The sequence below is a fragment of the Micrasema longulum genome, unplaced genomic scaffold, assembly GCF_059751315.1.
Source record: "Micrasema longulum isolate JH-2025_06_02 unplaced genomic scaffold, ASM5975131v1 h1tg000225l, whole genome shotgun sequence".
Classification (NCBI taxonomy): domain Eukaryota; kingdom Metazoa; phylum Arthropoda; class Insecta; order Trichoptera; family Brachycentridae; genus Micrasema; species Micrasema longulum.
The window spans coordinates 675,186-700,785 of NW_028277430.1; the positions used below are offsets into that span (position 1 = coordinate 675,186).

General features: G+C 32.6%; 2 protein-coding genes across 3 annotated transcripts in view; both read right to left on the reverse strand.

The window, feature by feature from the left end:
- Window positions 1-1,851: 1,851 nt before the first annotated feature.
- On the reverse strand, window positions 1,852-16,992 carry Hr78 (Hormone-receptor-like in 78). 2 transcript variants are annotated; one of them, XM_088243699.1, is made up of 14 exons: window positions 16,786-16,992; window positions 14,815-15,121; window positions 13,600-13,749; window positions 12,492-12,664; window positions 11,043-11,145; window positions 10,299-10,430; window positions 9,395-9,508; window positions 7,291-7,435; window positions 6,104-6,179; window positions 5,020-5,104; window positions 4,573-4,710; window positions 4,058-4,166; window positions 3,464-3,597; window positions 1,852-2,055 (listed from the first exon to the last, which is right to left on the reverse strand). In XM_088243699.1, exons 2-14 carry the CDS (start codon window positions 14,963-14,965, stop codon window positions 2,045-2,047), a joined length of 1,521 nt encoding a protein of 506 aa, XP_088099825.1. In that variant the 5' UTR covers window positions 14,966-15,121; window positions 16,786-16,992; the 3' UTR covers window positions 1,852-2,044. The 2 variants fall into 2 exon arrangements, with proteins under 2 accessions (XP_088099825.1, XP_088099826.1); XM_088243700.1 differs by having other exon boundaries at window positions 12,492-12,646; window positions 16,786-16,991.
- A 1,033-nt stretch (window positions 16,993-18,025) lies between these two features.
- Window positions 18,026-25,600, reverse strand: part of LOC148283526 (uncharacterized) — a 50,814-nt gene continuing 43,239 nt past the window's right edge. The window contains 1 exon segment of the mRNA XM_088243701.1: window positions 18,026-25,485. Coding sequence (XP_088099827.1) covers window positions 25,310-25,485 — 176 coding nt within the window. The 3' untranslated portion in view covers window positions 18,026-25,309.

The window sequence follows — 25,600 nt, forward strand, 5'->3', positions numbered from 1 at the left end:
AAAATTAATAGTACCTACCTACGGTCTTTCGTGATATTTTTTTAGGACTAAACAATTGATTTTATCAACTTATTTTACTTTGTACATCTTATATAAAACAAATGCTTTAGATTTATTTTTTTTGTTTTGGGAGGAACCGATATCGATGTATTATAAAATAATTAATTGTTTGAATCATTAACGTGTCAATATTGTACACACCAAGATCCTGGTTAGATCCATGGATCAGTCTGACGATGTTGATCTTGACAAAACCTGGTTACTAGTGAAAGTTATTATAAAAATTTAAAAAATATAATGTGATTTTAGAATTATTATGTATAATCAAAATACAGTTCCACCAAGAAATATGCATGGGCATATGGCATGGGTTAGCTCAAAGTCTTATAATATGTTGATTGTGTTTATGAACATAGTATATGAATGTAGTATACATAGTATTTATGAAAAAATATATAAATTACATGCAGAGTTATAGGGGGATGCAATCACCACCGTGTCCGAACATGCATGTTAATAATATTTAGTGTTATGTTAGAGAATGGGTAGGAGTAGGGGTTTTGGAAGGGGAGGGGCTAGATTGAAATTTACACGATTGGTTAGTAATATTTACTAACATTAGTTAAAATGTTTGACCACAAAGTTAATGCTTTAAACATAAATAATATGTCATGTTTCTCTGTTCATGACTGCATACAACGGTTATTTCTGAAAAATTCTATGTTCTTCAAATGAAATCACTACTCTAGTGCCATAATCCAGGAAGAAAATACGGGAATATATTTGTATGAAGAAAAGTCAGATGAAATGATGATGATATAATTTTTTCATAAAATATCACTTTAAAAGTGAACAAGTAAGAAAAACAAAGTTTCTTGTAACCTTGACAGTTGAACAATTGTTAAATCATACCTTGGCAGCTTGCCATTTTTTTCTAGCTCAACTGTGGAGTAAATGAGTGCACTGCCATACATATTTCTTATTTACTCAAACAATACAGCTTTTGGTATTATCACTACCATTTTTATACTATAAAAATGACTCCATTATGGTAGTGTTGCAATTGACAAAAACAATCTTAATTGACAGGGAAATAAAAAACAAAAACAAGGCCCGTGACCCGCCATTGGCCGGTTCAACAGGTCGACTGCCGCCCTGCCAAAGCCGGAGAGTGGGGAATGCCGATTTGTTTTCCTGCAAAACTTAAAGCTGGGTTCTACGAGAACAATACAACAATTCGACCGTAGTTTACATGCAGAACGCTGCGAAAATGAATACATAACAAGGCACATTATCTGCGAGATTGCAAATATGATTTCATTTATCTCACGATGTATTGAAATTGTCAGAGGACAAACTAAATAATTAAGACATTATTTCTATTGACATTTTTGGCAGGAAAAATGTGTAGAAGCAATACACACGTGCGAAGATAGTGGATTGTCCTACTGTCTAGGGGGTACTGTGGAGGGGGTAATCCATTGTCCTGTGGAGATAGCCTGCCCGTCTATGTCTCTGAGGGAGTTTTTTGATGCAAGATCTTGTTTTTTTATAATTTTCAAAAGATATTATATGTACCTAACTATGTCATTTTTATGTATATATTATATCTGATTTTATTGCTTTTTTTACTATGGATATGAATTAACATGTAATATCAACATAAGGCGATGAGGATTATACTCAAAAGAAATATGTATTCTAATATAGAAGAAAGAATGCACAAAGAAATTGGCTCGCTCACAGTAAAGTTGATTTTTTAAACGTTTTATTACTTTTTATTTTGTTATGCATTGGTCATGTGTTTTAAAATACAATTTGGGTTTATGATTAGGTAATAAAAATCAAAAGTAGAAATAGTTAATTTATTAACTTCTAATAATAAAAATGTATATAATATTTATTACACAATAAATAATATATAAAATACACAGCTTAACAAGGCATTTGATTTTGTAAATTTCTTAAGAAAATACTAATACGAAGGCAGGATTCCTTTAACGAAGCACCGTTTTGCAGTCCATTAGGGTTTAACACATCCAATTTAGACTTCATCTGTAAGGGACAATCGTAATTATTACTTAGATTTTACATAATGCATTGGAATAAAATAAAATCACAATTCAGTTTTGCAAAAATAAATGAGTCGCCCTTTTTTTATTATTTAATTTTTTTAATTTATTATTTTTTTTTTACATATTTATTACAGCAATATACAAGTAATTATTTATACAACAAATAAATTCAGTAGTAAAAGTAAACATACATATTTTTTATTTTTGCTGTTGGTTCATCTAAACTGCCTAACTAGGGATAGCTTCCCCGTTCTAAGGCTGTAAATTATGTATTTTATAATGATATTTAAAAGTATTTACAGTTTTATCATAATGTGTGCTTTTTCAGTCTTTTTTTTATTTTTTTTATTGTATATTTTTTTTTTTACAAAATACATTTTTGAAATACAAAATAGGTAAATATACAGAACATCTTATATATATAACGTTTCTACCTCTCTAATAAAGTAGATACTTGTGTTTAGAGAGGGAGTTCGTTTCACATTTTTTTTTTTTTATAAACAAAGTTAAAGGTAAACAATGAATATCCAGAGAAAACATAAATAATACCAAAATCTCTATATCCTAAGTCCTAAGTCATTACTAGTAAACCAAGCAACCAAAGTTCATCTTGTCCATCTTGCTTTGTCATTAAATTTCATTAAATACATGTAGCCATTGACATATCAATACATAGACATGCCCCATAGAGTAAAATATTTCATATAAATCATAGACAAGATGACTTTTGTAACTGTTTTATGGCACTTTGGAAATGTTTTAATTTTTTAAGAGGACGAGATAAATTATAATAATATTTTCTAAAGTAATTTTAAGGGGAGAATGTGTGAAACTATGTTTGTTTTATTATTAATTATAACAAAAATAAGTACAAAAGAAAACAAAATATATTATTACAGTAAAACTCCAACTATCTGGATTAATGAGTGCCAGACGTAATCACATAAACACTCACTTAAACTTGTCCAGCAAAGTTAATTGCTTTAACGAAGAAATGCGCCGGCTGCCAGCGCCCTTATTTATTTGTTATTTAACATGTCGTTTATTTTTTAATTCCTGATAACGATCCGGGTGGCTGGAGTTCGGATAATCAGAGCCGACGGACGAAATGCATTTCGGAATTGGAAGATATTTTTCAGCCATAATACTGACTGTGAGACAAGTTTTAGAATTTTTGATGAAGATTTATGAGCCTCCTTTAATAAGCCATAAAATGTCATACTCGGTTTATTTTTGATAATGACTGTTTCAGGAATGGGCGACTCAAATGATAAAACAGATCAGATATGGGAAAATTTTGCTGACTAGGCTTACATTTAGTAAAATTTATTAGTCAAGGTTCTGATAGTAATCGATATATTACAGATAAAATTAATTTTAGCACTCACCAGAAGTTTTAAACAGGTAGGGAATGAGATCCGCAACCTTGAGATCAGGGAGGAAACTGCTGAAGAACACTTCTTCCAAGGCATCTCCGGAGAAGGAGCGGAGAGGTAGAAGCTGCAGCAGTAAAGTGGCACACCTAGAAACAGTTACACGTTACAATAATCCATATTCGCCCCATGTTGGGCGGATAAAGAGTACAGTTCTGTGTGTGAAACAGAACCAGAATCCCGGACAAGAGCTTTTCCACTCGATGGCTATTTCCGGGTAAGAATCCCGAAAGAGGAAATTGAGTGGGGATAAGTCCGCCTCATAGTGAAGTGGTTGGCGCATTCGCCTACCATGCATTATTTGCGACCAAGTCACATTCAGGGACACTTTTTATCAAGAGGATCAACTCATATCGCTTCTTTGCAAAAACAACGTATTATAACAAAAATCAATTTTACAGGAAGTGACAGCGATTAAACATATTATATGATTTTTTTAAAAATATTTTACATAACAATAAAATATTTATTAAAATAAAATTCTTCATAAATCATTCAGAGTTTATGGCAATAATTGTTTTTTGATAGAAAAATGACAGTGGTTTGTACCTGTCTTCTTCGTCAGAGGCGGCGTTTTGCTGAACGTAATTCCTCAGAGATTGAACATATTTGTGTTTGTGGTATAATAATTTCTTACGCCACTGGACGGGATATATATCTGCAAATATTGAAAAAAAAATTTTTTAAATGATTACAATGCAAATGTTGATGGATACAGAATTAGAGAAAGATCGGGAAAGACATGGCATGACCAAATCCAACGAATACTTGAAGATGGACATGTTTAAAGTTGGAATAATCCGCGCGCGTGCATGAGAAGATTTATGAATGTAGAGGAAGTGAGATCTGTATGCAAAGATAGAATTATGTGGCGTTCTATCCTCTCTGCTTACCTTTACTAGGAAACGGCGTGATGGATTGTTGTTGTTGTACACTTTTTAATATTTATCAACTTTATGCGAATTTTATTTTTGTTTTTTTTTTTTCCCCATTTGCGTTCTTATGATTTATTACAGAAAAAAAAACACAATTTTTCTATATCAAATGTGATATTGTATACATACCTACTGAGAAAAGGGTGAGTGCTCGCAAGAAATAGAACTCTCTGTTGTCAACCTGCAGTTGTGCCATTGTGTCCACATAGTTCTGTAGGCACTCCAACTGCTCTGCAGCCACCAGGAGTTTCTCACTGCCCATGCAAGCTACGGAAATAAAACAATAACATTCAATCCGTCGACACTTCAAAATCCAAGAGACATAAAACAAGACGTCGTTCAAAGTAGCGCATTTTTATTATTTTATTCATACATTTTCAAGAAACTTTGCTATTCAATTTAATGCTTTAATTTTTACCAGGCGAAAGAAAAAAAATTGTATTGAATTTCCCATAGGGCTGAAGTTCCTCATTGTACGTACATTTAGGAAAAATGCAAATTGCGGGGACGTAATTTCGGGGTTTCGTCGTATTATGTTCGTCATCAAGTCATAAGAGAAAATGTAAAATTACATACCATCTTCATTAACATTTTCGTCCTCTGGCTGGGGCGCTCGCAGGTGGCTGATCAGGGAAGGTAGGATGGTGGAAAGTGATAATGCCTGTAAGGAAAATCAAGAAACTAGCAACTATCTTTTTAAACCAACATTGAGAAATTAATAAGTATCTTTCTAAATCAACATTGGGAAATTAACAACTGTATTTTAAAATCAAAATTGAAAAACTAACAACAATATTTTAAAATCAAAATTGAAAAACTAATAATATTTTAAAATCAAAATTGAGAAACTGACAAAAACCTATTTTTAATCAATATTTTTTAAATTGTATTTTTTTTTATTTAAATCTTAAAGTAGGGCACACATATCATACATATTGTTATGTGTGTTCTAATAATAACATTGCAAATATATTTAATTTATAAATTGTTTATCACATATGTCTTGACCATTATTTTAAATTTTGATATGTTTTTTTCTTCGTAAATATTTTTTTCCATTTCGTAATACTTTTTAATTGCTTTAAATAAAATTGATTTTATGAACATATATGACAAAATTGCCTTTTACAAAACTTATAATCTATAGATATTTGGTTTAATATTCTTTAAAAAATAAACGTACATTATTAAGATTTAGAACCAAAAATTAAACCTAAAAATTATATAACACATTCATTAGAAGTTTAAAACAATTAAAAATAAATGTAAAAATCTAATTACTTAGTAAAACAGTAATACTGATTACCATTGCTTAATTACCATTCACCATCTTTGAAAAAGTTCAGTAGGTTTGATCTATAAGAACAATTCAATGGAAATTCTCGACCTGAGTACGGCCGATTGTTTTGCAGTGAACTGTAGCTAACTTAATACCCAATAGTCATATAATAGTTTTCCTACGTTTGGGCTCCTCTATAGCTTGGCGCATTATTACTCAGAGACTCTACCCAACTGGTTTTTAATAGAGAACGCTGTGCAGAAATAATTTTATGTGGCATAATTATTAATCTATTATTTGAAGCGCTAAGATTGGGATTTTGCATGTTGGCGCATTAAACATGTTCGATCATAAGAAAAATAAATAAATAGGAAGACTTACTTGAGAACATTGCGCTAGACCGAGTACAAATAGTTCCGGCCAGCAACGCTTCACCAGAGACAGTTGAAAATCTGCACTGTAATAAAATATTAACAATAATTGAGTATAGTTTTATTTTAAATCTTCAAGTACAAAGAATGACGGCCAACCAAAAAACAGACTGGTCAAAAATTTGTACTAAAAAATACATAAGAACAAAAACCTAACATAAGCTATACACTTGTGGAGCAGTTGAGTTGATTCAATATTAGTTTGGGCGAATGAGACAATCTATTTTACTTCTACCTAGCTCCACTATCCATTTTTTTATAGCCTTTTTGAACATTTTTCGTTACTAATTGTTTTAATATATAGTGGAAGTAAGTTATAGATTTTAATTGTATGTCTTAATATATGCAGACAGGCTGGATTTTCTCCCTGGGGAGTTATTCAGATATAAAATTGTTTCAACAGAGGGAAACATTTTTTAGAAGGGAATATGGAAGTCAAGTCATTTACAGGGCTTATGACCTGTCTTGTTTTTTTTTTTAAATATTCATACAAATATATATGTATTACAAAAAAAAAAACGTATCCCAAACTCTATTAGGCCAAGAGCCCTGTATTGAGTTGGGATACAACATAATGGAAAGTGGAAGCATGTAAATTATTAAATAAAAGCAAAAATTCAAATAAAAAATTATTACATAAACATATATTTCAATAAACATCTGGACAACACACTTGATAGTATATTAATATATGCAATATCTCGCAGCAGTCTCCGCAGAATGGTGAATGTTACACGGTGTGTAAAGTGGCCACTTAAACCAGCCAATGACGGGTCACGAATGCCTAAACTTCCATATTCCCTTCTCAAAAATGTTTCCCTGTGTTCCAACAATTTTAGTTTATTACACATTTTTTGAGACATAAGTCCCAACTCCATGCGACTAAAAGTCCTGTGTTGAGTTGGAACAAGAAATTAGTTAACACAGACATACGAGTATATCATCACAAATATTATATAGGACCAGAAAATAATAATTTAAAAAAAATATATATGACACAAACATCAACTTCTTCTGTTAAACTCCAACTGGGGTAGGAGCTCCAACAACCCTCGACAACCTGATTCCTAAAGTATTATAATTACGACATGCTTTGTAGAGATTTTTTTTTGTTAATTTTCTTAATGCTTTGAGTACCTGAGATCAGTCTCCGCGGTGGGAAGCCACCTGCAGCACAGGAGCAGCAAGCGGGCGCCCGCTTCGCACAGGGCGTGCGCATGCAAGTGGCGTGGGGGCGGCGTGCCCGTGGCCCCGGCTGCCGCGGCCCAACGCTCTTCAGATTCTGCTCAAAATATAACTAATTCAACACTCTGTACTTGATGAGAAGGACCGAGACTTGAAACATTGGTTTGTGACACAAGTGAAAAGAAAAATATTTATAAAAATTTTTATATTTGAAGCACTAACTTTGTGGTTATTCATTATAATAAAATATTAGAGTAAAAGAACACTTAAGATGCTTAAATAATAATAATTGTTCTGAATTCGCAAATCATCTGATAGAAAATAATCATAACTTCAATAAAGAAACTGGATTAAAAGTACTTCATGTTGAAAAAAAAAAATTCAAATTAGACAACTTCGAAATCTTAGAAATTAAAAAAGCGATTAATAATAAGAAAAAAAAATTAATAACCAAATAAACAACATTTCTTTTAGTCCTCTCCTGTCTAGCTTCGAAAATATTGGTATCAAATTACCACCCTTGTAGGGGAAAAAAAGACTTGATTTATTGGGGGCACATGTAGTATTTAGTTAACATGATAAAAATAAAATAGGAATTAATTCATTAGTTACGTAAACCTTGACAAAGAAGCTTGCTTGCTTTGAAACCGGTCGGTGGAAAAAAAAAGTTAGTAGTTAAAAACAAATTTGTTTTATTTATTTTTTAAGAAAAATAAATATTTGTATTACAAACACATTTTGTATTTTTTACGCCACACATGAGTTTAATATTAGAACACAACACAAGCTTCGTGTTAATATTTACATTTAGTTTAAATTTATACCCGATGACGGGTAATTCTGAATACCCGAAACTTGCTGTGTTTTAACTGATATTAACTCATGCGTGGCGTAAAAAATACAGCGTTCTTTTTTAAAATTTATATATAATATTACATTTTTTTTTAAAATAATTATTTTTTATTACAAGACTCACTAAGCCAATTTATATTAAATGGCTTGTCGGTGAAGATCCTTTACATGAAAACATATGATCACACTACATAGTTGTATAATTATAATTACTACTAACTTAACTATAATAACTTAACTAACTTAACTATACATATGTATATATTCTTGTGTCTTATTTATAATATCCATACAAATATTTCAAATGCGAAAGTGTGTTTGTTTGTGTTTCATTCACATCTCAACGGAGCGACCGATTGACATATTTTTTTGCATAGGGATAGCCGGAGAGGTGAGAAGTGAAATAGAATATTTAACCCTGAATAAAAAAAAATACAATGGAAAAAATACATAATATATAAAAAATGAGCAACATTATTTCAAAATGAGTAGGCTGTAAGGTGGGCGTCAAAAAGAATCGATTTGAAATTAATTATTTAAATTTTTTTAATTGACTCGATAATCTATGATTAGTTCCGTTTGACACGGGTATGCCCAGTGAGGTGTTTTATATAGAAAAAAAGAAATATAATGTTTTATGTGAAATAAAAAATAAATAAATAAATTACCTAAAAAATTAGCTGGTAAAAGCTAGTAAATTATATTTATGGAATAATACTTAATATCTCAAATTTTTCTGAAAACATATTCGTAGTCTAGCAAATAAATTTTATTTTTATGTAATTCCATTTTTTTCATACATTTTTTACTTCCTCACTTAAGCGTTTTCCTCGGTTTTACACTTTTTTTCTTGCTCCCTTAAAAAAAGGAAATAGGGTTTTACTGTGCTTTCATTGTAAGCCCAGTATTTTTGTGGCATTTGTTCATTTGACTGTTAAAATACGAGTAGAACACTGCAGCTTCATAATTACTACAGAGTTCTCCTCGATATTTTACTCAATTGATTTCAAAGAATACGGAAAATTGTGGTATATCTCACTCATAAGAAAAAAAATCAAAACTGCCAAATTCAGACTGCCGACAGTGTACTTCCGGGGGTGCGATATTTCAAACGTTATTCCTGATCTGTGAAAATAACCTATTGCGAAATAAATATATGGCAATAGGAATTTGGGTGTGGCTGTTTTCTTGCCTCGTAAATTACCTGAATTTTGCGTATCCTCCGTAGCGGGAGACTGGGGCCTCTGCGAGAGAGACATGGCCATGTCAGCCGCCGGGCCGTACGCCGACTGGAGATAGTCATTGATGTTCAAAGCGCCTGCAGAATATTAACAATGTTAGGTGTTAAAATAAGTGGTATGTTTTTTCCCAAATTTTGCTGCCACACGTTTTATACCCAAAACATTAAAAAAAAAATTCATGGCATGAGCCAATCGATATGCCAACATCATCAGTGACTTCGCTGATTGTGATTCGACGATCGTTCATAACCATTTTCACTTTCTTTCACATCACTTTTTCCACGTTTTCATCGGTTGTTGATGTGCTGGGGCGTCCGGGCCGTTCGTCATCTTCAACATATTCACAACCATCTTGGAAACGCTTATACCACTCGTAAACTCTCGTTTTACTCATAGCAGACTCACCATAGGTCTATGTTAACATTTTTTTTTTTTTTAAAGAAATATTTGCGTTCTTATGATTTACCCAAATATTTAATTTTGAGGGCCATTTTCAACGAGTTGTAAATAACTCACTATTAGAAAATGGAATCGAGTTGGGGTAGAGTGGGATTCGAACCACGGACCTTTGGTCCGTGAGTCCGAGACACTAGCCACAGGACCACAACCCGATCAATTTCACACACTTTGTTTAATTTTTTACACAAAATTTGATACAAATTCTTTGATCCATTTTTTTGACAAACGAAATTTGCCGAGCTCATAAAAACATGTCTAACCTTAGCGGCTGCTACAGACAAAGTAAACCATGAATACAGCTGAAAATTTAGCATACTTCAGGGAGATGTATACCAACATAATTTTTAAAAATTGACTTTGAATCCACCCAAATCTTTTTGTAATTGTATAAAAAAATAATGATGTTACCTAGTGGATTGAGGGCGGAAACCTGTTGCATCTGCAGTAAGTTGTTGGCGAGCAGGTGCGAGTGTAGAAGCAGGCGGGGGTCCTCAGGGGGGCCTTCCTGCGAGGACGGGGGTGTGGAGCCGTATGGGAACCCTACGTACAAACATACATTTCAAAGCTGGCAAAATCAATGTTTATTTCATGTAGAATTAGCTTATGGACACCTATAACAATACATATGGACAGTAGTTTGGACTGCCTAGGTTTTGATTATTTTGTATATTGTTTAATATGTTTATAAATGTTTTTGATTTATATATAGAAGAGTCCCGGCTTAACACGGCATTTTCTAACAAGTCGGGACATAAAAAAATTATAACTGTGCTCTATGATAAAATTGTGTATTTTGTGCATTAAATAAATAAATGAAAAATTACTAACATTAGGAAAAAAAATATTTCAAAATTTTGTCTCAAGTTGTGGTCATTATTTATGCCTATTTCATAAAAAATGATAAAGCTCTATTTATGCTGATTTGTGTTTTGGTCTGTTGCATAAAAACAAACTGAAGCGACAACATTACAAGCGTGCAATAGATGGAATTTCAATTAGTAAATAATTTCTTTACTTTTTACTTTACTTCATTATCTAACGGATTTTCGTTATTTACAAAACTATAACCATATTTACATATTATGTTCATCATAAAAAAACCTGTGTATATAAAATTGTGCACATTTGCAATATTCTGTTGACACAACTTACCGGAAGATCCCTTGAAAGCAGCGGCCAAGTGAGCGAGGTGAAAAGCCGGATTGGGGGGAGAACTGCGCCCAAAATCCATCGGTTCATCTTTGGCAGAAACCATCTGCGAGAAACAATTCGTATGATGTACGTATATACATATATATATTTTAGATGGCTCGAGGTCTAGCTTTACAGGATTTGTGACCTGTCATTGATTGGAATCCGTTTCAAAAAATTTAATTTGTGAAACGGTAAATGCTACTTCTTTTAAATGATTTAATTTTTGGCATTAACACTCTACAAATTATCTACTCTGCTCAATGTTTATTTTTTGTAGATTTATTGATATAATTTTAAGTTGCTATAGTCCTTATAATATAGCTCGATTAGAATGACAGTTGTCAGCAAAAGTGACAACAACGTTCTCACAGGGTTACATCATTTGGCAAAAACGTTAGAGATGGGACAAATTGATCAATGTAAATTGATCGAATAAAAAAATAATTCATTTGATGTTGTTAATGAAAAAAGTATAAATGTCTTATTTTTTAGTAAATAATTGTGTTAAACACACTATAATAGGCTTGTTTTTGCGTTTTTTATCAATTTTCGGAAACAGAGTTTCATGTTTGCATTAAAAAACGGATAAAATTGATTTGATCGGTACATGATCAGTGATCAGTAATTTTCCATCACTATTGATATTAGTTTGGCAGCTGTAATTTTTATCAAGCTATATTTTAAGGACTATAGAATATCATTTGCCCATGCGCTTTGTAGCTGCAAGATGATTGGTAATATTTCTTCAATATGTAAATGTTATCAACCATAAAATTTTGTAAATGGGGCCTAGAATTTCAAGTCCATGCGCTCTTAGCTGCAAAACTTGTTATAATCTAACTCCTGATTTAAAAATGAGTTTTAAAAAATTAATTTTAATATCTTTCAAACACTAAACTTCACTGTCGAATTAAAACATAATGTAAATGGGGGCTAGATTACTTACCGTCCATGCACTCTGTAGGTGCAAGACATGCTGTAATCTAGCTCCTATCAGTTATAATTAAAATAGATCATAATTGGAAACAAGGAACTAGAACCCCAATTGCCCATGCGCTCCTATTTATTGTACAGCGCCCTTGAGGTGATTTTCTCAAAAACGGCGCTGAATAAATATCCCAACTATAATAATCGAAATGCCAATCTCTACTGTGGACACGACTTATGAGGGACCGATTTAAATGGAGAAAGCTGGGGGAGACCTATGCGGCTACAGGCTACACCGATGAAGCCGAAATATAAAAACTATTCACACGCTATCATATTCATCAGATGTAATACGTTAATAAATAAAAACCTGTCAACCGGTGATAATATAAATATATCCGTACACAAAACACTATCCGTATAATATGTGGCAATGTTACCAATGCTAATTGATTTGTCGATGTAAAGCGCATCACTCACGTCTCTGTTATGCTGGAGGCCGGCGAACATCTTATGCTGCGCGTCCTGCTGCTCCTGGTCGGGCCGGGCGCCGGGCGGCTGCGGCGCGGGCTGCTGGCCGCCGCCCCCCGCCCCCCCCGCGCGCTCCAGCACCGGCTTGCGCTCGTGCTGCACCGCTGCAACACGCATACCCACTAGTACGTTACACAAGACACCACTGACTTGTACGCTTTCGCTTTCTACGCACATCATTAATTATATATTTAATAAATATCCTATTCAAAGAACCCAGCGTAAGTGCAAGGATGGGAAGAACTTGTGGTGTATAAACTTATTATTTTTATTTTTAAGGCAATCACTCATGTTTTGGAAGTGTAAGTATGAAAATAACTTGTGGTTTCCAAATGTAAGAATGGCAATCAATTGTGGTTTGCAAGTGTAGGTGTGGTTTGCATAATATGTACTAACTAAGTAACTGTACTGTATGTTTCCTAAATAAAAGAAAAAAAAAAAAATGTTCAGACAGTTATGGCAGTCTGACGTGGTTTGCATATGTAGGTAAAGTAATCAATCATGGTTTGCAAGTTTTACTATGGCAGTTAGATGTGGTTTGCAAGTGTAAATATGGCAGTCAGAGATGGTTTGTATAAGGATGGCAATCTTTGATTTTTTAAAGTTTTTTTTATTTATTAAAGGAATAACCCGCTATCCAGGCTTGTCGGCAGCTGGGAAAGAAAGGATACAGAAGAAAATTATGAATAATACACAACACCCAGACCAATTGACAAAAAATCTTTGTTGGATTTTTTTCTTGCAACTGGCGGGAATTGAACCCGCAATGTCAGTTTCACAGTTGGCCGTTTAACCAGCTGGGCTACAGCGCCTGGTTTGCAAAGTGTAAATATGGCAATTGATCGTGGTTTGCGGGTGCAGGTATAACAACTTATGGTGTATAAGTGTAAGTACAGCAATGAGGCTTAAAAAATAGCTAAGACGCTTTCCTCACACACAGAGGGTTCCTGTTTCGATTTTCAGTGAGACCCCGATAATTAAGCCCGATTGTTCTGAGCAGTAATTGGGCCTCTTGGCCATAAACAACTTGTGGTGTATGAGTGTAGAGTATACTCACAGTCCGACCGCATCCCGGAGTTAAGGCACTTCTGCAGACGGCAATACTGACAACGGTTCCTGTGATGTTTGGTCACCTCACAGCTCATGGCACCACGACACTGGTAGCCTAATTTCTTGCGAATAGATCGCTTGAAGAATCCTTTGCAACCTGCAATGCGTACACTTAATTAGCTTATTTTTCTTACATAAATAATAAAATTATGTAATAATTATTCCCCTTTTCGCAACCAGTGGTGAATAGGGCATTGCATATGCAAAAAAAAATGCAGTGTAATTCGATCATCAGTTACATGAAGGCCCAATTTCCTCAACTCATCTAAAAAATGTTTTCACTCTGTTGAAACAAATTCAGATCTGAATAATTCCCTAGGGAGGAAATCCAGCCTGTCTGCAAAAAATTTGGACATACTCGAAACATTGTCGAGTCAAAATTTTTGCCTATGATAAATTGTAATCTACCCGTGGCAAAACACAAATAATAAAAAAATAATGCCAATAGTACAAACATGTAATGTTCAGCGCTACCTGGCAGGTATTTTACTAACCAAAATTGTATTGTGTGAAGTTAGCATCAGTGTGCGGTATACACATTATGGTACCTAGCGACCTGCCTAGCGGGTGTTTAAGTAACTAAAATCGTGTTGCACGAAGTTAGCTTCAGGGTGTTGTTAGCAAGGAATGTACTGTATGAAGTTTTAGCGAGATGTTAATCATGGTTATCAGTAATACCACATTACCATCTAGATACCGTTTGACAATAAATTTGAATTTTATGATAAAATCATATGTTTGTGTTTTTGATATTAGACGTGACGATGTTACTAACAATTTTCTATGTATTTTAATTCAGTTTACTTTTCAACATTTCAGGTAGGTACACAAGTCTTAATTTACAATGTATCTGTAAAATTAGCGGTCAAATTGCCTTCTCCAATATTATTGTTACGTATTATCACAAAAAACAAAATTATTAGGTTGGTACTGTGAATTTACACCGTGGGGCTATCTTCATATAGTACAATCGTGCAAGTGTGCCCGATAACACAGTGTGTTAAAATACGTTTGTGATGTCCACACAGTAAAAAGCGTGCATGTTGCATACTTCAACACACTGTACTACTACCAATAGGGAAATATCACATACTATAAATACCTAATAATCAATCGATAGTTTTCATGGAAACTGACAAAATAAACATTTCGTAATTGTTACCTTCGCAGCTGATGGCGCCGTAGTGGCGCCCAGACGCGCGGTCCCCGCACACTACGCACAGCTCCATGTCCCCGCCGGGGGGCGCACCCTCTCCCCGCCCGCGGCCCCCGTCGCCGCCCTCCATCTTCAGCGAAGGCAGCCGCATCTCCATCGGTCACCTCGGTCGATTCGGTAACGCCGCTTTTGCAAAACGTTGCGAGTCTGTCTAAGATCTTTGAACGCAGAGGTAACACCTGCGATTGAGTGTTTCGTTGCATCTAATTTGGACTTGAGGGATTGTTGACGTGTCAGTTAAATCATCCATACGCTGAAAAATAATTATTACATATATTTAATATTTTTCTGTTTTACAGGATTTTTTTTTTCACCACAACAGGCCAGGAAGCCCAATTACAGTGGTGAATTACATCACAGAACACCCAGGCTTGAGAAAAATCACATTTAATTTTTTGTGTTCTCTCCGGGAATCGAACCCGAAACCTTCTGTGTGTGAGTCCACTACAAGCATCTTGACCACTACACCATGGAGGCCGCCTTTTGTTTGCTTTTACGTTACACACATTATCTTATTTGATCACAAGCGATCAAAACGGAATGTCAAGTAGACGAGAGTGAGCATTTTCGACGCCTCCTTCTGTTCGCGTTTAATCGAGGGAATAAAGGAGAAAATTGTTTTACTTTTGGTGCTCATTTTTAAATTTGAAAAAACAGACACAACTTATGTTAACGCCCAATCTCCATCTCTGTTGCAACAAATTTAGATCTGAATAACTGCCTAGGGAGGAAATCCACCCTGTCTACAAACCAAATGTTTGCAGACAGTGTGGATTTAAAAAAGTGCGTAAGTAAAAAAAGTAATTTAAAGCGTGTGGTTTTATTGAAAAGTGTAAGAGGTTTGACTATAAAGAAAATAAAATAAAAAAAGAGGAATACATTGTTTATACCTACTTGCGAAACCTTCTTAAATTATTATAATTAAAAAATATATATATTGGGGATATCATTAATAATAATACATGTAACAAAATTATAACAAATAAAATATACAGAGAATAAAACCAATGACAGATATCCACAGAAATACATTAAATACACGTACAATACATACTAGTCAGTTTGTGTCAGTGTACGTGTGTGAGAGGGTGGGTGAGTGGGTGCTATATTGGAATGAGGGTGATCATGTGTGTAAATATTGCACAAGTGTCAAGTGTCGAAAATATAAATATATATTAAATATTAAGAATTAGAGATAAAATATATAATGCCTACCGCTACGGAGAAATGGCATGATAGTAGTAGTAGTAGTAGTAGTATCCGAAAGGACTAAATACGCGTTGGGCATGAGTTAGGTGTCATCATTTTAGAGGGCTCAGGGCAAGTCTATGCATAGCATTAACAATGATTAAATAACCATATTTTTTATGTGACCATGAAAATCTACGTTGCCTTGTGAAAATAATAGGAAGTATATTATTAATTTAAAAAATTACAAATTAAAAGGAATCGAAGGCGTATTGCCCATTTCGGGCCGAGCGTTTTACTTTACGAATAACATTTTAAGTAAAGTTTTTTCAATAAACATTTTTTTATGTTTTAATTTTAGAAATATGTGTAGAAAATATAATATTTACAGTAAGAAATCGGTTTCTGGTGTGGATTCATGAATAATTCATTGTTTAAATTAGATAAAAGAGATGCTCATATCCCCGAAACTTAAAAGTAACGGGTCAAAGGGACAGCGACCCCGTGTCAAAAGGTATTTAACCTTACAATAGCTCAATTACAATATTTTATACGCAAGTTCTATGATTACGATTAATTAAAAGTTTTATAAAAATATCGGTTACCGAGTATTCAAAATATAATATATTATTTAATAACAAACAGGTACTTATATTTCACAGGTACTTCTAGTAGACCGTAAACAACCTGTTAGAACCTAGAAGATAATAATGATGACACAAAACTAACCTGCGATCCCAAATGAAAATTCACCTCGCGTCAAATTTTTGGATGGCGTTCAATCTCGAGTGGTTTATAAATCATTTTTATCGTATTGTGGTGCAAACGGAGTATTTATGATAATTCGTCGACACGGAATCTTCCGCATTTCACGGAATTTGACAGCAACTCAACAAAATGGCGGATCGCCATAGAAATATCCACAGATTATGAAATATCTCCGTTGTAGAAAACCTTTTTAGGATAGCCAACTTAGTAAAACTAAATGACTTTCTAATCCCAATTCCTAGTGGACTTTTATTGTAAAGTAGGTACTTATACGACTAAGCATAAAGCTGTCTTACGAATATCGATCGAAAATGGAATGAAATTTAGGAATTTCAAAAGCTCTTGAGTTTGATTTTCAAAAAGATCAAGACCATTTTTGGTAAAATTAACTTGGGAAAAATCCTCCAAAAAAATCTTAAATCTATTATGTACCAAATATATTATGTACCATGATGAATTTTTCCACGTTTACTTGTAGTTCATTAGACTTTTTAAATTGGTTCAACATAATGACATGGACAAACTACCTTTGGCATGTTTATAGTCAAAAACCAATTTGCTGGAGATATTTTTTTTCTTGGGTTCAGTCGAGGTGAAATTAGGGAGAATAGAGCTTTTAGTGGCAAATTGGTTTTTGTATTTAATTGCTATTTATATATCTTACAGCAGGCCATAATGACTATTTAGGATCAAAAATAATAAATATTACAATATACTCAAATTGTTTGAGTATATCCAAATAATGTATTACTTATTTATTTTGTAGAAACAAACAGTCAATGATGATTAAATTACATAGTAAAGATAAAGTTGAAAGACAGACCAGCGAAGTTTTGAAATAATAATTAAATGTATGGATTAGGATTTAGCTTCCTTATTAATTGCAACAGATAGGGAAAATGTTTTCGCAAAAAGAATATGGATGTCTAACCATTTACATGGCCTATAACATTCTCTTCTCAAAAATGTTTTTTTTCTGTTGCAACAAATTTCAAGCATTTAGGATATTGCGTGTCCACTAAGTTTACTATCTTTCTTCATTTTCCCGATAATAAGTTCCATCACTTGTCATGGTAGGGTGTCTTTTTCAGCAATATATCTTTTTATCGTCACACTTGAAATTGAAGTGTTTTTTTAAAAAGGATGTGTATGTAATATAGATGGTTATTTTTGTTGGGTTTTGGACAAGTAAAACAGGGTGTAATTTTTGATATCTTTAATTTCATTTTTAAATGTATAGCACTTTATAAAATAACGTTTACAGTAAGACTTCACGACCAACACAAATGAAGGGGTATTTGTAAACTATAAAACAACCGAACAACTTTTACATGCTAGTTCTAATTATATTCATTGTACATCTAGAGAAGGTACAGTGGACCACCATTATGTCCCTCATTTAATGGATAAAACCATCAAATAGATCCAAATTCATCGACTCCCGCATTCACATTAAATTAATGGTGTCCACACTGTCGCCATCAGTGTTGCCCCCACGAATAAATGCCAATTATTCGTCAAAAATTGTTTTAAAAATGGCGATATGGCCAACCTTAATGAGACACTTTTTTACAGCTACAAAATGCTACCAAACTAAACGATACCTCAACCGTCCGATTCATCATCGATCCGATGACATTACTATTAATTTATTCAAATTCCTAATTAATATTAAACAGACATCTCATTTTAAACGACTTCTTAAGTCACCGAACAATTTTATACATTATTATGTTCCAATAAAGTTCTTACGCTACGGCAACACTGACAAAATGGCGGATTGCTCCAGTAATTTAAGTAGTTCTCCCGGGAGGGAACATTACGTGGTAATTCTAATTAATTCCCGTATATTTTAATTCCGCGTTTTATACAACAGATCACTTAACTAAGATGTTGTACTAAACTTGTCGGAGTTTGTGGAAATCTATGAGTTGATTATAATTATTAACATGACTATACAATATACACTTTTTTTCAAAAATATCTTATGGAAGAGGAGTCCGGGGGTGAACACAGCAGTAGGGCTGTTTCAGTGTAAAATGATTGAAAAGTCATCTTTGGCATTTTACTTTTAAGTTTAAGACTCGATTTATAACCAAATGCAAATAAATCATGAAAAAATTATTCATTATTTACACTTTTGTGGGATTAATCCTAATTTGAAAATAAATTAGTTAACAATTAATGTTAGCTGCTATACACCAAGTATAATTCAATTTAAAGTAACTTCCTATAGTTATTATTTACGAGTTAATAAAAAATACAACAATTCAAACGTGGAATTTCTGTGTCATCTTTTACATTTTTTTCTCCTTCGATCTGTGCTGCAAACAAATTTATCATTTAAAAATTTGCCCATAGAACAATACTTTTGTTTCTCAATTTTTGAATGTCATATTTTTATTTGTAAAAATAAATTTGCCGTTCTTAACAGCTTGAAATGACAAAAATATGAAGATTCAAATATTATTCTTTCAATATTTTTAATTTAGTGAAATCAAAGTGAGTAAGAGTAAAAATCACCGGGGGAGTCAACCATGATTGATTTTTAAATCGATTTCTTTTAGGTAAAATTTTACAAATTAAATGAAAACAATGCAACAGAAATTAGTTCACAAATTACAAAATATCTTAATACAATCCCCCGAGGGATAAATGCAGAATTCTTCTTAAAAACTGACATTCTGTTATGTGTTGTCCTTCATATAATAATTATTTTAAATAATTAACTTTGAAAATACAGACAGATATAATTAGTTTAAAAATATTTTTAGGACAACATTTTGAACTAATAATGTTTTTTTTTTTTTACATTGCATATTGAAGTTCAAAAATACAAAAGATAGTTTATTTTCTTTTCACAAAACATTTTTTGCAGATTTTAAAACCGTCGGAGAAAAAAATGGAAATAATTTGGTGTTTTATAAATGCAATTGTGAGTTTAAATTGAATTGCGTTCCTAATAATTACATTTTGTGGATGTCTCCTTCCGCCTTAAGCATAATACTGTTATAAATATTATTAGAATCTAGACATTAAGTGTAATTTATTTATAAATATACATATTTGTGAATTGTACAATTATCTATACACAGCACGGCTAATAAAACATTTCAACATGAGTTACAATTATGGGAGAAGTTACCTTTAACAATGTACAAATTTGATACATTCACACAATACTCTAAGCATTTAAGTATATTAGTAAATTTCTAATTAATAAATGCTCACTTACATACGAAAAACAAATGAAGCATATTTGCAAAAAACTCTCGACAATCAATTTACATTCCAAATTTAAAAAAAAAGAAGGATCTACTTTTACCAAAAAAATCTTTTAATTTCTCTATGGTTTGTACAGTGGATTTTAAAAATGATTTACAAAATGTAATTTATAAAGAGGTTATTCGTGCCGTTTAATACAGTCAAGTGTAATAAGTCATCTTTGTAAATGTACACATTAAATGGAAAAAAGACAGTTTACATCGAGACAATTTTTATTAAATAGATAAGTGAATATTAAAGTGGGAAAGAAAGTATGGCTGAAAGGTTGTTTGTAAAAAACGAGTTACACATTTTTGATCAATATTTTTCAGAAAAAAAAATGTTCACTGTAGCGATGAAATTTTTCTGTATTGATTTTTCACAAATAAACATTAAAAATTCACAAATCAACTGAATTAATGCATTTACTGCCATGTTTAAGAAAAACGTTTTTATTAACATTCTGGAAACAACCACGATAAAAATATATAATTTATAATGTGCGTAAATTTTATATAAAAAAAGAATAGAATTCGATTAAAAATCTCAGTTGTTCTGCTGAGTTTTGGCATTCGTAATAAGAAACGGGTTTATTTTGAAAGTTGTTTCTCCAGACAAGAAATGGGGTTATTTTGAGAGTTTCAGAGTTGTTTTTCCAGTGGTAGTATATAGACAAGAAGTGAGATGGTTTTGAGAATTGTTTTTCCAAGAAATTTAGAGTTGTTTTTTCAGTGTAAGGAATCTAGGCAAGAAATTGATTATTTTGAGTTGTTTTTCCAGTGTAAAGAATCTATGTAGATAAGAAATCAGATAATTTCAAAAGTTGTTTATTGTGAACAAAACAAAAGTGTTTTAGGGAATGAAGACAAGAAATGGGATAGTTTTAAAAGTTGTTTTTCCCAAAATGTACTATCCACAATATAGAAACTGGTTGAAAAAACAATTAGTTTACTTGCTAAGATGCATGAACACAAAGGCAAGAGTGGTATGGCATTCTATCCTCTCTACATACCCACCAGGAAAACAAAATGCATATTAAAATTGATGAGTGATGTAAGTGAAATTTGTGAAAAAATACCATATAGAATAAAAGAAATTGACAAATCACCCTAAATGATCAATGTAAAATAATTAAGAAACCCTTTTTAAATTTGTTAACTCAGCCTCTTTTTAGTCGGATATATATGCTAAAAAATATATATGAAATGCTTAAAACCCTAAAAAGTCTCGCTTATTCAAACATTTATTCTTAGGTTAAATTTTTTAGTTTGTTTTGGATGTTATATGAAAAATCGATTGCCTACCACAAATAAATATTTAAAAAAAACAACAAACTAACATCTAATATTATTACAACAATTCAATTACTATATGGCGATACTTAATATGTATTTGTATGTATAATTATTTACTTAAAAATTCAATTTTTCCCCATAGAACATTATGTACACTAAAACGGCAAATTAATGATTCCCGTAAAGCTATAGACAATTATTTACAGATGTATTCTACAAAGATATTATAATATATTTTTTTATAGAACCTTGACTAGAAACAAATTATCTTCGGCGTGTCTCGCCGATTTAAAATTTATTTTAAAAAATATATTCAAATAACTTAAAGAACACTGCGACGGTTCAACGTAACGTCGGATCTCCGGGGGATGTAGTTTCGCACGCGGGGTGTGATCACATCCTTCGACATTAAAAAAAGAATTTAAAAAGAACAAAAAAGGTATTTTATACATTTTTAAAACCTATTAAAATACGCGTAGTACCTACTTATTTTAACATTAAATAAAAAAATATTAAGTCGCTTCGAAAATTTTATGACATAAATGTTATAGGTCGGCATATATTAATGTAGTGTAACAATTATATGACTAATGTCGTATAATCATAGAATACATTAATATAACATACTTTTTCCCGCATTTTAAAACATTCGGACTATATTGTAAATGTGACCGTCAATTTCAATATTATTCTGAAAAACATAAGTCTCCATACAAAAACAAGCAAAAAATACCTATTATACAATTTTTGTCATTTATTTTAGTGCATTTTTTATAAATTTCCGATCATCATCACATAGACAAAACATTACTTTTTTAAGATTTTTTTCATTTTAAATTAATACATACATGATCATAAATGAATTTTAAAACAAAGTATAACATAAATGTTATAAATTACTATTTACCAAATAAACTTCTGTTAAAACATACGAGAACACACTTTTAATTAATTGTCCACCAAGAGCGCGTACATTTTTTTATTGAAAATTCTAAAAAAAGACATGATTGAATAAAACAAATTAGAAAAATCAATGAGGAAGTTCAGTGGTTTTTTTTTATTTGTTAATAGACTCAAACTAAGCCAAAAATTGTATCATATTATCAGCGCAATGTTTTTTTTTTTTGGAAGTGCTTTGCGTGTGGCTTTCCGTAAACCGGAAATCTATCACAACACTCTATTTTTTTTAGTTTTTATTAAAATCTTTTTTTTCATACATTTTCAAGAAACTTCGCCGTACAATTAATGGTCTAATTTTCGCCGCGCGTAAGAAAAGATTTTTTATATCCAATTTCCCGTAGCACTGGACTTCGTTACGAATAATATATTTTTTTTTGATAAATCAATTCATGCGAAAATTCAACATGTCGTAAGGTTTATCCCATAGGGTGTGAAACATCATTGTATACTCCTCTATAAACGCTACAAATAGACAAGTGGCAAGTGCATCACGACTCGTCAATTTGTAGCATTCATGGAGGATGATAGAAAGACAGGTTTTTACTGGCCAACTCAAAAATTCTGATTTTGAAGTTACCTAGTTGTAGAAATCCCCACAAATTGTTTCCGTGATATTTGGGAAGAAAATAGAATTGATTGTAAACATATTATCTTATAATGGAAGCTGCGGAATTTATAACTATTTTAATTATTGCGATACAGAATTACTTATCAACTATGTATTATAAAATGCATTTGTATGCAAAGCTAAAGAATTGTTAATGCAGTTATGATTGAGGGGGTCAGCGCAGAAGTGTCATAACCCACAAATAGGCATAAATGGACTTAAACATTGGAAGAAGTCCATAACTGAGTGCTGCTCACGCCATTACCAGTTTAAACACCCTATAGCTACATGGCTAAACTTTGAATGTGATTATCTCAGTTCCACACGTTTGTGAGTGACGTCACTTCTGGGCTGACCGTCTCAATTACGTCAAATGTATTGTCGATGCTATTTTCATGTATCACTCATACATGGCACAATATTGTATTGGTAAATTGTTGAGGTGTTTCATAGAATTTCAGTAGCACTAGTGTAGGATTGTGGTTATTTGTAAAAATAAATGTTTTTACACACAAAAATCAGTTTTGCTTCAAAAAAACTTTAGTCAGTTGGCTACAAAAAAATTTAGTATTTATGTTAATTACCTCTTTTGAAACAGTAATTTGTGTATTGAGTTTTTCTACTGACATTTCTTGGTGGAACTGCATTTTAATTATAATAATAAAAATCCTTTTCTTTTATTTACATGATTACATAAAATCATGATTTACAACCCCTGCTTGCACTTGTATATAACATAGAAAATTGTTTAGTCTCCCACCAGTCTGACGATGTCGGTCACGACAAAACCCGGTCACTGGTAAAAAAAATTATAAATAAAAGTGGAATAAAACTATAAAGTATTTTTATTATTATAAGTAATTTGTGTTTAAAATGTTTGCCAACATCAAAAATGATATATTTTGATAACAGAAGAGACGCTGAACAAAAAAGCACATATTTAATTAATATGAAATTTTTTAAAAGAGAACTGAAACTTAAACAAAATACCAATACTTTCGCCTTTCTAAAGAGAAAGTTATGTTCATAGAGAGATCGTATTTTCAAAAAAGACAATGTGAACGCAGTTATATATAAATCACAGGATAGTTGAAAGAATACAGTTTTGCTACATATTCTTTAAACCTTGTTTGTGCGTACCGCCTCAATCGTGGAGCCATAAAATTTCAGTCAAAAAGCGTATGGCCCCAGGATTTGTACGAGGTATTTATTTCACTTGTACTCCCCGACTGTATCAAGATTCAAGCTGTTAATGATATCTACTGATGATACAGAAAAATCATTTGTACTCGGTTATCTGTTTTACACACTTATTTACAAACATTAAAAAGTGTTATGTGGTCTTATCGTCACTTTATTTGCCGTTAGAAAAGGTCTCGTAACAGACGTTTTAACAAAGACCTAAATAGAGGTGCTTGGATTGGGTGAGCAGAACACCGCGTCCTTGGGCATAGGAACATGAGAGAGCATAGAGGTAAAATGTGCGCATTGCCACTTACAAAAATGCTGTACGACTGTATCGAAAATCTGATTTGCGCCAATTTCATTTTTCTGGCGGCCATCATTGTTTTTGTTTGACAACAAACGCACCACGGACGTTGCTAGGCGAGTTAAAACGATAAAAGAAACAACGATACATTGCGGTATACCTTATTGCTTTTGTAAGGTGAGGTTTACATCAAGGTTGTTGATGGTCGGAATAAGCTGCTGCAAGAGCTGGTCTCAACGTGTAGTCTCGATAACTTTAAAAACGGGCTAGAGTTGCTGTGGAAAAGTTAGAATATGCCAACAATTAACTTTCGCCAAAAAATATTTCAGCATATCAGCTTTAACCCTTTATAGGACACATATTTTGTATTGATGTACGTCTTGCAAAAATAAAAAAATGTATTTTTTAATATAATAAACATATTGTATTTAAAAAAGGTGATTGCAAAACTGATATATCAGTGTACGACGCTAATACGATTCTCTGTGGCATAAGACTAATTATTCATATGAAATATTAGAAAATAAATACCTCAATTCTGGTGGAATATTTATGTATTATTGGGTGTCCTGTCCTATAAAGGATTAAGCAGCTCGCTTAAAATTAAAATAAAAAAAATAAAAAAAGTAAATTTTCACAGGTAATTAAATTTTAATAGTTAGTATCCTGAATACAGCCCATTGGTTTACAGCTCACTTCAAGTGCACGCTGTCACAAAACCAAAATGATTTTTTTGTGCATTTAGACGCGTCTATGAGCAACAGCGGCGCATTTTATCTCTATGCCAGAGACACGGCTGACGACAGAGACATTCCTAAAAAATGTATTACTCCACAAAGTATTATTCACATTGCGTAGATCTGATTTCCTTCAGTGCGCGGTGGGGGGCTTTCTTCTCGCGCGGCCCTTGGCCCCGGCGGGCGTGGGGGATGGGGGAGGGCAGCAGAGGCAGGAGCGCCGCGCAGAGCCCGAGCCCCGTTTGGAGGCCCGGCGGGCCGGAGTCGTCTCTTCGGGAGTGCTGCTGCCAGAATGCAGGACTGAACCACCTAAATACATAAATATTAACAATTATTTAGATTTTATCAGTAGAAAATAACGGGATGTTGATTATTTGATTATGTCACACCAAACATTACAATCCACTTGTTAAAAATATTTACA